At 34.3% G+C, this 16,521-nt stretch overlaps 1 protein-coding gene across 4 annotated transcripts in view; it reads right to left on the reverse strand.

The window, feature by feature from the left end:
* Positions 1 to 2,086: 2,086 nt before the first annotated feature.
* slc36a4 (solute carrier family 36 member 4) overlaps positions 2,087 to 16,521 on the reverse strand; it is a 200,829-nt gene continuing 186,394 nt past the window's right edge. For 3 of the 4 annotated variants that reach the window (XM_069190100.1, XM_015341615.2, XM_006628120.3), the window contains one exon: positions 2,087 to 4,461. In XM_069190100.1, coding sequence (XP_069046201.1) covers positions 4,127 to 4,461 — 335 coding nt within the window. In that variant the 3' untranslated portion in view covers positions 2,087 to 4,126. The remainder of the gene's footprint in view (positions 4,462 to 16,521) is intronic. The other variant, XM_069190099.1, reaches the window with a different exon arrangement.

Below are 16,521 nucleotides of genomic sequence, written 5' to 3' on the forward strand. Positions count from 1 at the left end.
TCACATGCCTTAATTCAATAAGAAACTTGTACTGTGTTAAATGTAATGAAAAATTAAGGATTGTGTAGTTTTTATGAAGCTCTCAAATTATCAACATGATAAAACAAGTACTGCACACTCAAGTACTAAGAGATAGAGATTTTTGGTCCTTAAAATGAAAAATTTAAATACACTAAATCCTTGATTTAATGATCTCAAACAAAAACGACAGACACAATCTGTGTGCAGTGATCCTCTAGAAAGTACCATAACACGGCCTGTTCTGTGCAGGTGAAACTAGAATTTGTTAAGAAATTTGAATCTGGTGTGTATATTGGTATATTGCATACATGTAAGAGGAGCAGAGTGTAAATAACCTTGTGGGATTATAAAAAAGCAAAGAAATTTGCTTTAAATTCAATCTGCGTGCAGCAATGAGTGGATTTAGTATTGGTGCTAGAAAGGAAATGAAAGTGTCAGGTTCTATGTTGAATGATATACTGTACAGTACAGTATTTGTGTATCTACACACACTTTGCAATTTAACACTCACCTTCAACATCAGGAGGCTGTTAAGTTTTTAAACAAGTATTTACTATATGTGTTTTTTCACTTTGTAGGGATTCCAAATTAATTAAACTAATTCATCTTTTGTACTCAAGAACTTTTGCCTCTGACCCAAGAACCGTAATCAGTTGGATCTGTCAAACCGGTGGACTTTGGAGTCAAAAAGCTTTGGAAAGGATGGAGGTTAAAAAAATATGTTTTGATTTAGACTTGGTGCATTCATATTTACTATTTACAACAGCCTATAAAAAAACTCTCAAAAGCAATGAGTGCCACAGGTGAAGGATACTGCATGGCCACATGTACAGTAGAAAAAACAAGCTAATGGTAGTGTAGACTTCTAATGGTGACTTCATAGTTTTGCACAGCATGTATAATTAGTTGTTATAAAACCATTGTAACATTACTGAGCTCATAAACAGATATAATCAACATAAGAAAAACATTCATGTTTAATTTCAGTTGCAAAGGTTTCTCTCCATGACTGGTAGCTGTAATTGTAATGAGTGTACTGTATTTGTAAGCGTGGCTATCAGTATTTTATCACATCTTATTTCTATTACTTGTCTTTCACCCCCTGAGGAGGAGTATTGCCTACATCTGTCAAAAGCTAAAGAAAGATTTGGGTTTATCATGAAACTAGAAAGAAATTGATGCTACAAAGTGTTTTTCTTTTTTTATGAATCTTTCAGACAGCTCTGCACAGTCTTTTCAACCCTATAGTGCATGATAGCTGTCACATAGACCACTGTTTTTCATGTGAGGCAGTTTTAAAAGTATGTTCACATACCTACATCGACTGTATAAAAAAAGTATATTATCACTCTACAAATATGCACAAAAATATCAAAGCACAAGTACATAAATCATTGAAGAAGTTCTTCTCAGGCTGGCTTACGTTGAGTCCTGAGCTGAGGAACAAAATGTTTCAAATGTGAGGCTTATAAAAAACACCTGTGATTTGCAAACCTTTATGGGAGGCATTGAAAATGGTTACTCTACCCATAATTCTGTAGTACTGGTAATTGTTTGTTATTTCTGAAAACTTTTTGATAAATGTCCTCATAACATTTTATAGCAACCAAATTGTAGTTCAGTTAAAATGTCTTAAATGCATGTATACAATATGTATGGACCATCTAGCTCTAGTCAAATGTAAATGTTTTTTTGGAAATCTTTGGAAATATTGTATATTCAGAACTACTGTATCTGTGGTACAGTTCCAAAAAGGAATTAGTGAAGATTAACTTGCCACGATGTTATAAAATGGATTATCACCATACATTGAAAATAACAGAGTTCAAGCATTTTAAAATAAAAAATTCTCTAAATGCAATAACTTTATTTATAAATAAGTAGATTCACTAGCTAAAATGTTTCTCTGCCGGACATGTTGTAAAATCTACTACCAAATGGTAACACACTTGAATGGAAAAAACATGCACATAATATGATTCAAGGCTTGTTTCAAATTAAATGGGCCATACAAGAATTTAACTAAGTCTCATCCACCATACAAAAACGACTGTGACACAGTAAGTCTCTAATGAACTGAGTAGTGAATTTAATGAACTAAATCAGATGGACAAAGACTAATCTCTTTTCTGAAACAATTCAGTACATGAGACACAGGTCTTGAAATTGAATTTGTTAGGACCCAATAATATTTCAACTTGATGTGTTCTGAAAAGAAAGGCTTCCTTATCTATCATATATAATGTAGAAAAAGTGCTTCCACACCCTTGATCTCAGTCCTGCATCTTTACCACAAGAGGAGTACAGGGATGAGATTAAGTGAATATACTGTAAGAGCCCACTCACTTCATCCCTGCTGTAGATCAGGGTAGATGGAGCTTCCTAGTATAATAAAGTTTGTTCTGTTCTTCTCCCAGTAAAGTACCTCTGGGAAAAGAGGCAGATGTAAGATCTAACAACTGTTCATTCTAAATTAATCTGATTATAATGCATACTTATCCATCCATTAATGCATACAAGTCCTACCACTTGGAAAACTATTTGGTTCCAAATTAACATACATAAATACATTGTCTCTAGTCTTTACATATTAGTAAACAAGCCATGTTCAGGCTTTTTCTGAACTCATTAATATATATCCAGATCAGAGTACCACACAGGAAGTGATTGTATTGATCTAGTGTTTTCAGAAAATCATCGCAGAATGATGGAAAACAGAACTGAATGAACTATCCGGAACTGCGATTATGACATGCTTTGAGCTACAGTTGGAGTTTGAAACAAATATTTCTAAATTAATAAACACTGACATGAGAAAATGAGATAGAATGGAGTAAGGTGCTGTTCATTTGAAATTAGCAGTAAATGGATGGCTCCCCAAATGGTTTAATAACACAAAACGTATATGAAAAAAAAGTTTACAAAAATTTTAAAAGGACAACATCCACTTAAATGAACTGGAAGCATAAGTAAACCAAATGACATTAGGAAAGCCAAAAGAGGCAGGAAGGAATATTATAACAAAGGTTGAAGAAAATAATAAAAAGTACAACAGTACAGTAAACGTCTCTGAAACTTACATGATGACAGGGGAATGGCCAATGTTTGAACTGAAATTTTAACTCAAATTTTTACAAAGAGGGGTACTGATATGTTTGAGGCTTCTAAATATAAGAAAGATGCAGAAATGCCCTTAGTATTAGAAGCCCTTAAAATATACATACTGTATCTCTAGGGCCTGAGAGTAGATTGTACTAATGGAATGTACTGTACTAATGGAATTCTTCACAGACATTTACAAAAGCCTTCCAATAGTCACTTTATATACAATAAGTAATACATATTGACTGGAAAATTGTTCATGTAAAGCAGAAATTAATTACCTTCAATAATCAAGTAAATAAAGGTCACTAAGATGACGGCTTAAATTACTGGCAGTGGGTATTCAAGTAAGGCATGATTTTGAATTGAGAACTTGAGGGTATAGCTAAAGGTTTAATGCTCAAATTTAGATTGTGCAATTATTGAAGTACAACAGGAATCAGAATTAGAACAGCTGCTCCTAATTCATATCAACTACTGTATCTAGATTCTGATATAGCTAGTAAAATAGCCAGGTTTGCATTTGATGGATGATATCAAAAGCATTAGGATACACTGTAAGAAGTGGAAATGAAATTCAAAAAGACTTGGACAAAGTAAAAAACAGGGCAGACACCTTAATGGAAACCATTACTATTTTGAAATACTGTAACTGATAGGGCCAGAAAGGAATAAAACCATTTCATAATATATAAACCTCATTAATCAGAAAATGCTAAAAGGAGCCATTTTTGTGATCCTTGCAGCAATGAGGCTGTTTCTTCCTAAGGTGTTACAGTTTTATATTTTTTAAACAATACACTGGACAAGTGTTTCATATCAATACTGGAAACTGAAACAGTGTTGAAATGATGATGGGGCAAAGGAATGCATTTACAAATCAAATCTGACATAACGGGAATTCTGCTCATTATCAAAAGAGAGCCCATTTTGGAGGCTCAATGTCTACGTTATGCTGAATCGTCATGGAGAACTTTGGGTACCCACAGAGCTTTATAAGACATTACTCAGAGGTGAATGGGTTTGAAATATTCACAGCCCCTCTTACAAAGTCTGTAGCATTTAAAAGTACAGCAGTTTTTCCAGTATCGGGAACTAAAAAGTCTGCCTGGGGATATATAATCTCTTCCACCGTCACATAGGTCCCAGCTAAAAAGCCAACAAATCCTATTACAGCAATGAAAATATCCTTCACGACCATCCAGAGGCTGAACTTCTTGTTGCAGAATGTAATGAGTTCCACCAGTGGAGGGAAAATGAGAGCCAGGGCACTGCTGCTGACAGCTCCCACAAATGAGATGACCAGATCAAGGCGAGGAATGAGGGCTGCCGTAGCGCCTAAGAAGGAAAAAGAGAGAGCAATGTTACAGCAAACAGAAGAAGCTAGGTTAGAGTGTGAGTCACTTCATGAATTACTAGACAGCTTTCTTTTTTCCCTCCCATTCTGAGTGTGTCTTACACTTGCAAGCCCCTGAATTCCATTGCTAGAACTATGCTACTTTACAATATACATAGAGTGACACATGTACCATATTATAAGCTTTAATTATAAAAGAAATCCAAAGTACCATCAGACAATAACAAGGCTGGCAGTAGCCTACATTCTATACACACAAGCATCGGGGTTATACAGTACGTGCAAATGCAATTCTTTCTAGTTTGTTTTATTTCTCAGTTTTATTTAAAATGTAATGTGTGATTCCACTGAAATGCCCAGTAATATTTTCAAGCTGTCTTACAAAAGTAAATATAGAGAGCAGACAATAGTGTGATACTGTACATGTTAGTTATAACAGAATGACACCAAGAGAACTTTTGTTGCAAGAAAATTTGTCATCTCGTTGTGCACCAGTTAAACTCCACAACACGATGCCCTGGAAAACTGGAAATTTAAAAGGGTTGACGTATTTACAGTATGTTACAATAAATATGTTTCACATATTGCTAATGTTTATAAAAAGTTATCTATTGATTGATTGGACTCTTTCTTGATATCTGAATTGATATTTTGTATTAATTATATCCATCCTTCCATTTTCTAACCAGCTTACCCTATACAGGGCTGTGGGGAAGCAGGAACCTATCCCAGCAAGGAACAGGCCCAAGGCAGGATACACCCTGGATGGGATGTCAATCCATTATAGGGCACACACAAACACACACATACACACTCACACCAGGGCCAATATTCAAGGAAGACAATTAACCCCTCAGTATGTCTTTGGACTGTAGTAGGAAACCGGAGCACCTGGAAGACACCCACATGAACATGGGGAGAACATATGAACTCTGTGCAGATAGCACCCCAAGAATTGAAGCCCCAGCACTGTGAGGCATCAATGCTAACCACTGCCCCAACTTGCCTCCATGTTGCCCTATTTTATTCTATCTATTCTATGTTATATTTCAATATGTTAGATAAATATATATTGATTGGGCTCTTTATTGATATTTCAGTATTTTTATAATTTTTGTATGAACTATATGAGAATTTGAATCTGTACTGTAAATATTCATTCATCATTATGATGTCTAAATACAATAGAGTAAAGGGAAAAAATAGCCCAAACTCTTAAGCCTAATGCTGTTTAGAAATGCTCACCTTCCACACATACTGTACCTCATCTGCAATTAAGTAATATACAGTACTACGTCTTTTGAGCAAACAGATCTTAATTGAAACTAGGCACATAAGAATACCTTAGGTAACATTTACTACCTGAGGTACACTCACAAATATGCACAGGTTCTTTACAGAATTCTTAAACATGCAATGTTCTGTGCTCTACATCACAAATACAAATTTAAAAAAGATGAATACAGAGGTATAAGGCACTCAGGTTTAATTTAACTACTTCCCATTAATTTCAATGACAGTTTAATTTCTATAGAATTACCGATAGGAAGTAAAAACCTGATCTTTAGTTTAAGCATAGTGCAATTGTTCCTGTTACTTCTTAAAAATATGATGACCAGTCTTAATAAAACATGACTTTTCACATACAATATTCATATGACTACTGCTGAAGGAAAGCTGGAGCTTAAGAAAGAAAAGCTTCCACTAACTTGACCCGAATAAGAAACATCAAGGTTATAAACTGCTCTAATACTTTAAAGGAAAAGAAGAGTAATATTTTGCAGTGCTAATAACTTCTCCTTTCCTTCCACTAATTAAACACCAACCTTGAAATACACCAATCTGAAATTATCCCATGAAATCCCATGTGGTTTTTAATTTTTAATTACAGATCCACTCTTATCAATGTTTGCCATTCGTGGCATGAGCAGAATTTGTTATAGTAAATTACACCACTGTTATCTAGTCAAAACATAGGCCACAGGACCACTTAAAATACATGTAAATATACAGAAGTAGCTTTATCAGAAGAGTACTATGAACCCTCGTTCTTCTAGAATTTCTTTAAATCAAAGTAGGACAGTAAATTCTAAAAAAATCTAAAATTTAATTCATTATTTTCAGAGATAGTTCATTTTTGGTTTGCAATCTTGTTTAACTTGTTAAAATTAACACAGAAACAGCAATTGAAATTACATATTAACTTAACATTGACATACAGTATTTGAAAACAAACAGCACAATGAAATCTTCTTTGTCGTTCAACTATCACAAACAGTAACCTTTGTTAAAAAGTGATCTCGGTTTACCTGAGTTTTCACTATCTCAAATTCCTGTGCACATGAGCCGAACTATTGAACTACATACCACACATCTAAGCCAGACAGGCCAGCACAGCCACTGTATGTCTAGAAGCGCCATTGAAACTAAGGCATGAAACTTTGACAAACATTTTTGCTCTTTTTTAGTGGAAATAAGTGGGAATTAATTATATTTCAGTTTGTAGGCACTGTGCACGTATTTAGGATAAAAATAATTAAGGCAATCCTGTTAATAATACATTTATAATTTATAATTTTACAGGTTTATAATTTTACTAATGCAACTTGACCTTCTAGGCGATTGGTAAGTGTCCAGTTTATTTTACCCCTTTTTTCACCAACCTACAGTATACCTTAATACATCTTTGTGGAAGAAAAAGGTGGTACAGAAATACATAAGTCCCTAGATTGGATGCAATATATATATATATTTTAACTTTGAAGAAGAAGGGTCAGGATGAAACCAAGTATTGAATTTCAGTATCAGAATTTTTTACACCAACAGTAATAAAAAATGCAGCTACACTAAAATGGGAGACACACCAACTCTTTGATATGCAAACCATTTTTTCTGAGTTTTGGTTTTATTTTGGTTTCCTGAGTCCCTGAAAATATACTTCAGTTATGATTAAGACGCTAATCCGTCTTAGAATCAAAGCAAATTACCATACTGAATGTGCAGCAGATAGCTAAGGTGCAAAGGCAGGTGTTTGGGAACATAGGATTAGTATAAAAGGCTTATAGAGTACTTGTAAAAACCAAATATAGGTCAAGATGGAGCGTTTGGTTTTGCTGTCATTTAAAATCCAGTAATAAAGCAACTGTAAAATTTCACAAGCTTGCACGTGATGTCTTTCTTTATTTAGTTATTTCATAAATAATTCCATTAGAAATGTTCATGACTGTATAGAATCACTAGAAAATGAAAAAAATAACCCATGTTCTCGTTTACTGCAAACATTTTACACCTTAGAGCATTATCAGAAACCAAACCGATTTGTCAGAGCTTATTTCCCCCTTAAAAAAACATAGAACGCCTATAAAGGAATAGAGCCCTCTCCTGGAACAATGATGCAACTGCACTTCCCAGTTAAGACAGCAGAAGACTCCAGCCATTCCTTATGTAATAACTAAATATTTCCCACTATGATTTTTAAATGTGACTCAAAGGTAAAAAAACAAACATTTACAGTGTTTTACTTTTAAATATACAGATACAGATTTAGCATTTTCCTACTTATCCTTAACCTAGCTTTCCAATGTAGCCTTTTCACTTCTTACCAGCATGTACAGCAACTGTCTCTTCGTAGCTAATAACAATGGCTTAATATGGGACACCATTTCTGGGGGACAGATAATTTTGGAGGGCCATACAGTGCCGAGCAAACAAGATATCAATGCATTACATTAGCTGAATATAAATGACTTTGCACCAAGATATAAACAGCTGTTGGATAACTGATTTTATTATACTAAAATATGTAGATTACATTGCACAACCCCTATTATGTAGAAAGACCAGTTGCAAAGATTCTATCAAGTCTTTAAAAAACACATCACTATAGAGCAAATCCAGAAAAAAAGTGTAAAAACATAACAATTTAGGTAACTTAGCCATCATGGAATGGTCCAAGATCCTCTAGTCAATAATACTGTATTCTAGTAATATCAGTATGAATATGGAGAAAGATCTGTGTGCAGAGTTCAGTTAATACAATGGTAACCTTAATTTTCTGTCTCTGAAACTCAATACATATTCATTACAGTACTACAGTAATTCTCCATTGGTTAGCTACACATACACTCAGCTTGGAATTGTCAAATGCAAATACTGTATATAATTATTTTTTTTGTAAGGAAAGAACAGACATCACTAGGGTTATATAATAACTATTAAACTTTCAACATAACATTTCAATAAGGATGAAAAAAATATTAATGAATATACTGTATAGCCATACATGTCAGAAAAAAAAATGTTTAGAAAACCCTAAAATACCTGTTTTCCTAAACATCATTTTGGTCCTAAAACACAGCCATGCCATCAAAAAATGTCTACATTTTGTGGGAATCCTAACCCTAACCCTAGCTAAGGGTTTGGAGTAATTTAGGGTTAAGGCTCAGATTTTCGTTAAAGACTTTCCTCAAGCTATCAATCATTTGAGTGCAAAATATACCTCACTGAATAAAAATAATAGCCTCACATGTCTATGCAACCTCACCAAAACAAAGAAAATGTATCAAGAAGGGTAAGATTCTATTTTTAGACAAGTATTCTGGTACTGGAAATTTTGTGTTGAATGGAGTTCTCAATGAGTACGGATTAGGCCTTAACCAGAATAAAAGTCAGAAACACCTCGTAAAGTTTGGTTCAAGTTCTTAATATAGCAGTGCATTCAGTAACTAATGTTAGAATTTGCAAAGTCTAATCAGTGTCTTTCAAACTTTTGCTTTTAGGGCAATTAACACAACATTCCCTTTTGGGCCTATGCAATTTACTATATATACAATGGGATTACTGTCTTTTAAAAACAAGTTTTATTGGAAATATATACTATACATACATAATATGAGATATATATCTTATATATCTCAGTCCCCTTATGTTCTTCATTGAAAGGGATTACTTTAAAATTGATTTACTGCAGCAAATTAGGATTTGGATTAGGATTGTGCTCTGAAAGGAAATCAATCTAGAATTAACTAGAGTCATACAACAGGGAAGGGTTAACTTTTGGTCTCTTTGACCAAACAAATTAATGTACAACACAACCTTCATTTTATTCATTAACAAAAGGTAGCAAATTGTGAAAAATTAAGCAAGGACAAACAGCATTGTTAGCTGACAGATTCCTTTCTCATGCCATCAATGTATTATAAGACAATGTATGTGAAACAGTATTACATACCTCAAGCACACAGATGTTATTAATTATCACCCAAATTAATGAATCTATCATGGTCTGGTCCTGTAAGTCAATATACTGTACTGTACAATACTCATTACCACAAAACAAAATTACACACAGATGAACACACCTCTCATCAAACAACCTTAAAAATCAGTTCCCAACAACCACAAAGGTCCCACTGGCACTCCCTTTTAGCAAATAGGAAAATTATTCCCCAACCCTTCTCAATACATTTTAGTATGAAAAGTCAATAGGCTGACAAATTTGGAAAGGAATTCCCCTCACAACCAGCCTCATAATTTTGAACAGCAGAAAACCAAAAGGATAGATTTCACTTCAGTCAATAATAACATACTGTATATAACATAATCATTTTTTATGTACTTTATAATGAAACTTCATGTGCTACTCATAATGAAGAAAGTACATCTTTAATTCCTATTCCTGGGTAAAAAGAATGGTTGCTTCTACAGCATCTGAGGTGCCATTTTAAAATTTCTTACAACATAAAAAGGGCATGTATCTGATCTGATGCACTGTAGCATGCGATTTGTTTTGCAGGGACGAGCTAAATTGAAATTATGTGGGCTCTAAACCTGTTTTCTGTTTAACTACTATTAGGTATTGCACTAGCTTCACAGGATATTTAATTAAAATGCTAAATCTGCACAGAGGCATTCCGAAATCAGACGTCAAACATATCTGTATCTTTTGCTGCAGTTTTCCAAACAGTCCAGGCTCTGTACCTTCCTGCAAACCTTGCTTACCTCACCATTTTTGCCATGCTTACATTGAATGTAGATCAAAGGAGGGGGAGAAAGTCAATCAAATGAAAGTGCAAAGTCAATTATAGAATTTATAGAAAAAATCTAGCACTCTTAATGCACCCCAGGGCTGTATCCACATGAAAATGAACACATAAAGCCTCCTAGCAACACAGATTACTACAACAAAGGGAATAGCAAGGGGAAAATTGATTTCAAAATTGAAGTTGTGATGTCTTCCACATACAGTTGAAATTGTTTAACAATAACCATTTTGTGACTAGGGTACTTGGCAAATTCTTTTCTCTCCTTCTTGAGATATACTGTACATTATACAGCCAAATATTTAAATGCAGTAACCTCTTCAACATTCAGAATTATATGTATTTTTTATTTTAAACTATGTGAACAACACAGAATCCACTTTGCAGGAAAAGGGGTTAATTTGTCAAATTCAATTTCCTTGAAATACTGTATAATACGTTCAGTTTGTTCCAGATAACTTCAGTTCAGTTCCACTTAGAGCTGTTGATGCTGGTTCTTAATTGAAACATCTTGTAGTTCCCCAATATCTCAGCTGTCAGCTTCCAATTATTTTTAAATAAAATATTTCACTCATTTTAGAGAATAAAATGTTTGATTTAGTCTGTAAATTGGAAATTTCTGTATAGATTATGACCATTCACTTTAAATTCCCAGTCAATTATCAAAAAGATTTCATTTGGTCAGGAATACAGCCCAACTGGAGATTTATTAAACTTGGTTTTGGTGTCTTCAGTTCAAGTTTCTGTTTAAAAAATGCCTATGCATTTTCAACAGCAACTGATTCCAAAATGTCATATACAGTAGTTGGTGAAAAAAAAAAACTCCCAGATCTCTGGATTTAACAATACATCACCGGTTTGTAACTTTTTAGCTAAATTGGACAACATGCACATTCTGGACAAATCATGTACAGTAATTCTGTAATCTTTTCCCTGAAAGAAAATAGTGATGATTAAAATAAAAATCCTGCCTAAAATTTTGAGAGTCATTTTTTATTAGATATGGTGGATGTTTTATACTCTGTATTTTGTACACAATCTTCTTAGATTTTATAACAACATGATATATCCTAGCCCAGTTTAGACTGACAAGAATCTGCAGTTTCTGTAATTCACAGTCTTTGAATGTCTCGTAATGACTTGTTCATTTTTGGAAATTCTCTGAATTTCTTCAATGTACTGAGGTCAAACAAAGGATTTTGTAGATGTCTCCCCTTTCCATTCATTGTGAACTGCATTAGAATGCTGAATTTGAAACATTACATTAAAATAGCTCTATTTAGAAATGTTTATGTGCTGAATGAAATTATAGCAGACTGACATTAGGATTTAATTTGCTTTATTCCATCTGTGATTTTAAGAACACAAACTATACACTCAGGTGTGCACTAGACTACACTCAAATGTTAAAAGGGAAATAACACATTTACTAAAAGTCATTCACTTATTATAGGGGAAACTGTTTTATAAAATAGGAGATATTCTCAAGTGCATACTGTACATGCAACTACCTATTTTCTTGTTATCTCCTTTGGATATATTAGGTGTCTAGAGCATATAAATCTGAAAATACCAAATAGCTCATCTCACCATTTATGAGTTATTGTATGCCACTGAAGAAGTTTGACAGACAAGAGAAAGCTGGTATAGGAGAAATAAAAATCCATTATTCACAGCAAACACATTTCACAAGTAATTGCCTTGCCACTTCAAAGAAATGCAAATGAAACTGGAATACTTATATATTTCTGAAGTAAACCAGGTGTCAGCAGGAAAACTAGGCAGACCCCATATTTCTGTGCTTTTCCAGTGTGGAAGGAATCCTGTAACCATGCGTTTACACATACAGTATGAGTGTGCAAACACTCAGTTACTCAAACAATTGTTTATTTGAAAAAGAAAACTCAAATGTACCGTTTACAAATGTGTTGTAAAAGTAACATGATATTTAACACAAGATTTCTGAAAATGTTTATGGTGACAAGAATGCTCTAAAAAACATAGTATCCAGAGATTATCTTTACAAACTATTACAACCTGGGTTGACTTCAGTGGAGTGGCTTCCTGTATTTGTCTTCATCTAAACCCTCAGAAGTGGTTACTATCTGGAACGGGGACTTGAATTTTGTTTCCCGGGTCAATACTTGGGATAAAATGAATTCTGTCTCAAAAAAATGACAAAGCATCAAACAACATACAACAATTTCCTTCACAAACATTACAAGTTGTAGATGGTATTATACAAAGTTAGTTCCTAGTCAGCTGTGTACTGTATGTTCTGTCAAGTGGGGCACTGTGAATACCATTTGCATTGGTTTTGGAAATGTCCAGAAACTACTACAGTAGGTTTTGTAAACGGGTCTTTTTATTATTCATTATTGTAAATAGTACCAAAATGCAAGATGGAAATATTCCTTTTAAGAGATATAGAGGGACAGTGTTGTATTATAGTGGTGCTCGTCAAAGTCACAGTCAAAGCCTTGTTACATGGGGTGTTCTGTTGTAGGTATTTGACCTTAATTTAGGATAAAAGGTAGTTCCCTAGGTAGAAACATGGAGGGGGATACCACTGAGAGGAAAGGGGGATATGTGACTCTACTCCACTATTATGTAAAGTGAAAGAAGTGCTTTTTTCTCTTTTGTTATATTTTGTCTGGATACAATGATAAAGTAAGACATTTTCTGATATAAATATGAAGTTTTTGATTCTCCTGAAAACTGAAAATTATCTTGTTTCAACTTGTGAAAATCTCTAAAGTGTATTCATGAATATATAACTAAACTTGTTTCCATTATACAGTACATACTGGTTAGCAGAAACATTGATGCTATGGTAATGTAAGTTTTTTATTTGTATTCTTAGGATGCATTTAACAGCTATCCTTATGAGTTCTTCCTTGCTGCACCGGATATTGTTTAGTTAATTTAGTATTTCTATAAAAATGTTATCTCATTGTCGTATCATACAATACAGGATAAAAAAAAAACACTTAATAAATGTGCTTTTTAACTAGTGTTCTGGATACACAGCACAATAACTTTTGTAATTCATGTTGGTCTTTGCAGTTCTTAGAAGGAGGCCCTTAAATGTGTTATTGATTCAATTAGCTAGTGCGGTTGAGTCAGTTTAATAAATATGGGCACCTAGGGACAAATGTATTCAGCACATACAGAAGAAATTAGAAATCATATTTTATTACAAAGCAAACAAGCCACAAGTGTTTACCCTGAGTTTCCAGAGCAGAAGCACTGCCCATATGAGCCACTGAGACTCAGACTAGCACCCCTGACTGTATTGATTTATTTGTCTTCGCCCGGGCACTCAATCAAAACTGCACAAAATTATTAGTGAGGCCATTTCATTCCACAAGCAACTGTACTCATGTACCTAGCTTGTCTCACCTACATATTCATGGGTATATAAAATGAGTTAAGTGATAATAAGATCAAAACCTCTGCTCTCTAGAGCAATGATAACAGGAAAATACAGGGAAATGCTTAAAGGCAGCTTAAGCAAATGTACTGATTAAATGTACAGGTAGGGATCAATGAGTCTGCACTTTAAAAGGTCCAAAAATATTACTACAGCTAGAAGACCAATGCTGTGTTTTCTTCTTATGTAGAATTCCTGACTCAAGTGCAGAGGTGCTTTTGTTTTGAAAATTGCACTACACTACTGTTAAGGGATTCATATAATTTTAATATCTGAAGTATCTCTATTTTTTCTAGACAGCCACTGATATCAATGATTGTACAGTAGCATAAATTAATAACAATTGCTACCATCTAACATTTAATTGAACAGAGAACTAGCAAGAGATTCATGCTGTACTGTACATGAGAAAGGCTCAGAGAAACTACTCATTCTTCCAAAGTGTTCTGTATTATGAAGTATTTTAATGTTTGAGTTTCTGAATCCCTCAATAATAGCCTGCCAACAGAGACAGTCAATAATGGTGGTTAGAATTCTAAAATAATCAAGTGCTTTTTGCCACACCAGAATCAATGGGTAAATTGTGCAAAACCAGCTTGCAAGGTTCCATGACAAGACTGATGTTATACAGTCCATCCTTCATTGGAAAATCTCTTCCTTTTGTCACAATTACAAGTACTTTCTCTCACAATTATTCCTTTCCAAAACTTGATCAACCAAACCACTACTTGTCAAAGGGCCCCACAGGACCTTTTTTTGCCCCTATAGATGATGTTTTCCATGCTGCCTCTCCATGCAGGGTGATGGTATTCTCTGTGACAAACAATATGTGCTGTGGTCATTGACTGTGATAACTACTTATATCGAATTTGAAATTTACAATTTATTCAAAGGACATCATATTTCTTCCATATAGGATGTAAACCATATGATGTTCAATAGAATTTTGAATCAATCTCATTTAGGTTCCAGAGAAAGATTCTGAGTGCACAACCCATCATTACTACTGTTTATGCACAGTAATTCTCTATGCATACATAAAACGTGAGCAACAGCAGGGGGCTGAGTTAAAATATCACCTCTTCAACCAGAAACACAGACAGACCATTGGTAAGACAGTTTTATAATCAGAAATGGCTGATTCAAATACTTGTGTGTTGGAAATGCCAACACCGCAAGACCTGATTAAGTCTAATCTACAGTATGAACCTGTATTTTAATTGGAAAGTTGACATAGTGTGTAAAGATAAAACAGTTTAGAGCAGCCAGGAAATCAGCAAAAGTAGAGCAGATAGGAGAAACACATGTACAGTATATTGGCATTTTTAAAAGTGACATCACCAGGATTAACCTTACTGAACAGCAAATATTCATTTCGTAGGTGCCATGTTTCAGTGAGACAAAAGATATACACTTTCTGGTCAATAACAAACTCATTGAAAATCGGGGACTTGTTACTTAAAGATCAAGTAATAAAGAGAGTAAAGCTTACAGAGACACTTACAGTAACACAGAAGGTTTAGATTTAGAGACAGCACAGTTTTTGGAAGATTGCACAGATTGTCCCAATCAATGGCACATACCCAGGGTGAATACAAATGCTTTTGGGACAAAATAGAAATAGTATTGCAATTAGAAGTATTATTTTACACAATACTGCAACCAGAGTCCATTGTATGCCAATGTGGACATCCACGTAGAATTCTCTCACTACAATGAGAATAAAAGCTACTCTGTTTAGTAACAGAGGGGTGAGGGGTGGGGACTCAATAATGCTGAAACAGAGTAAGAGAAGATAATTATTAAAGTAAGTTGAATATAGCATTCAACTTTACATAAATAAAACATGAACTGTAGTTGCACAGACAATCCAAAACAATGCAGTATTGCCTGCAGACAACACGTACTGAAGGAAGATACTCCAAAGAAAAGGATCATAGCAGAAAGAATAAGACAAAGACTGGTTTTAAATTTTGTCAATAACTAACTGCACCAGGATCATAAAATAAGTGGTGGTGGGTGTGATACACAGAGTGGGGTCAAGTCATGAATTGCTGAATGTGACAGAAAAGAGGTGGGGTGAGAGAAGGGCCAAGCCAAGAAACAGCAATTCTGCATCAGGGTCCAACAACACACAATGTGGACACAAGAAACAATCTCAGCTAGCCAGGGCTAAAATCCTTGGAGTGGAGGTCAGTAGCAGATTGCAACAAAATCAGAGACACAGGGAGGAGCAGCAGCGAGAAGACAAGGACAAAATAAGGTCCCAGAGAACCAAGTCCACTAATACAGAGCTTCCATGAGCAAGCATCAGAAAAATACTTAGAAACCACAAGAACTAATAAAAGAACATACTGTACTAATAAGGGAAACTAAAAATCACTAAAATATGGTGTAGAAATGTTAAGCAATTAAAGGCATGCTGACTCCCAATCTTTAGATAGCCAGCCCTGAGAAATAATCAATCATCACTTTGGACCTTTAAGGTACTGTGTGAAGTTAAAAAATCCCAGAATTGACTTTAAAAATCAGTATGTGTGCACACAGTTGCACACATGAATTAACTT

This window comes from Lepisosteus oculatus, chromosome 5 (assembly GCF_040954835.1).
Source record: "Lepisosteus oculatus isolate fLepOcu1 chromosome 5, fLepOcu1.hap2, whole genome shotgun sequence".
In the NCBI taxonomy this organism is placed as follows: Eukaryota; Metazoa; Chordata; class Actinopteri; order Semionotiformes; family Lepisosteidae; genus Lepisosteus; species Lepisosteus oculatus.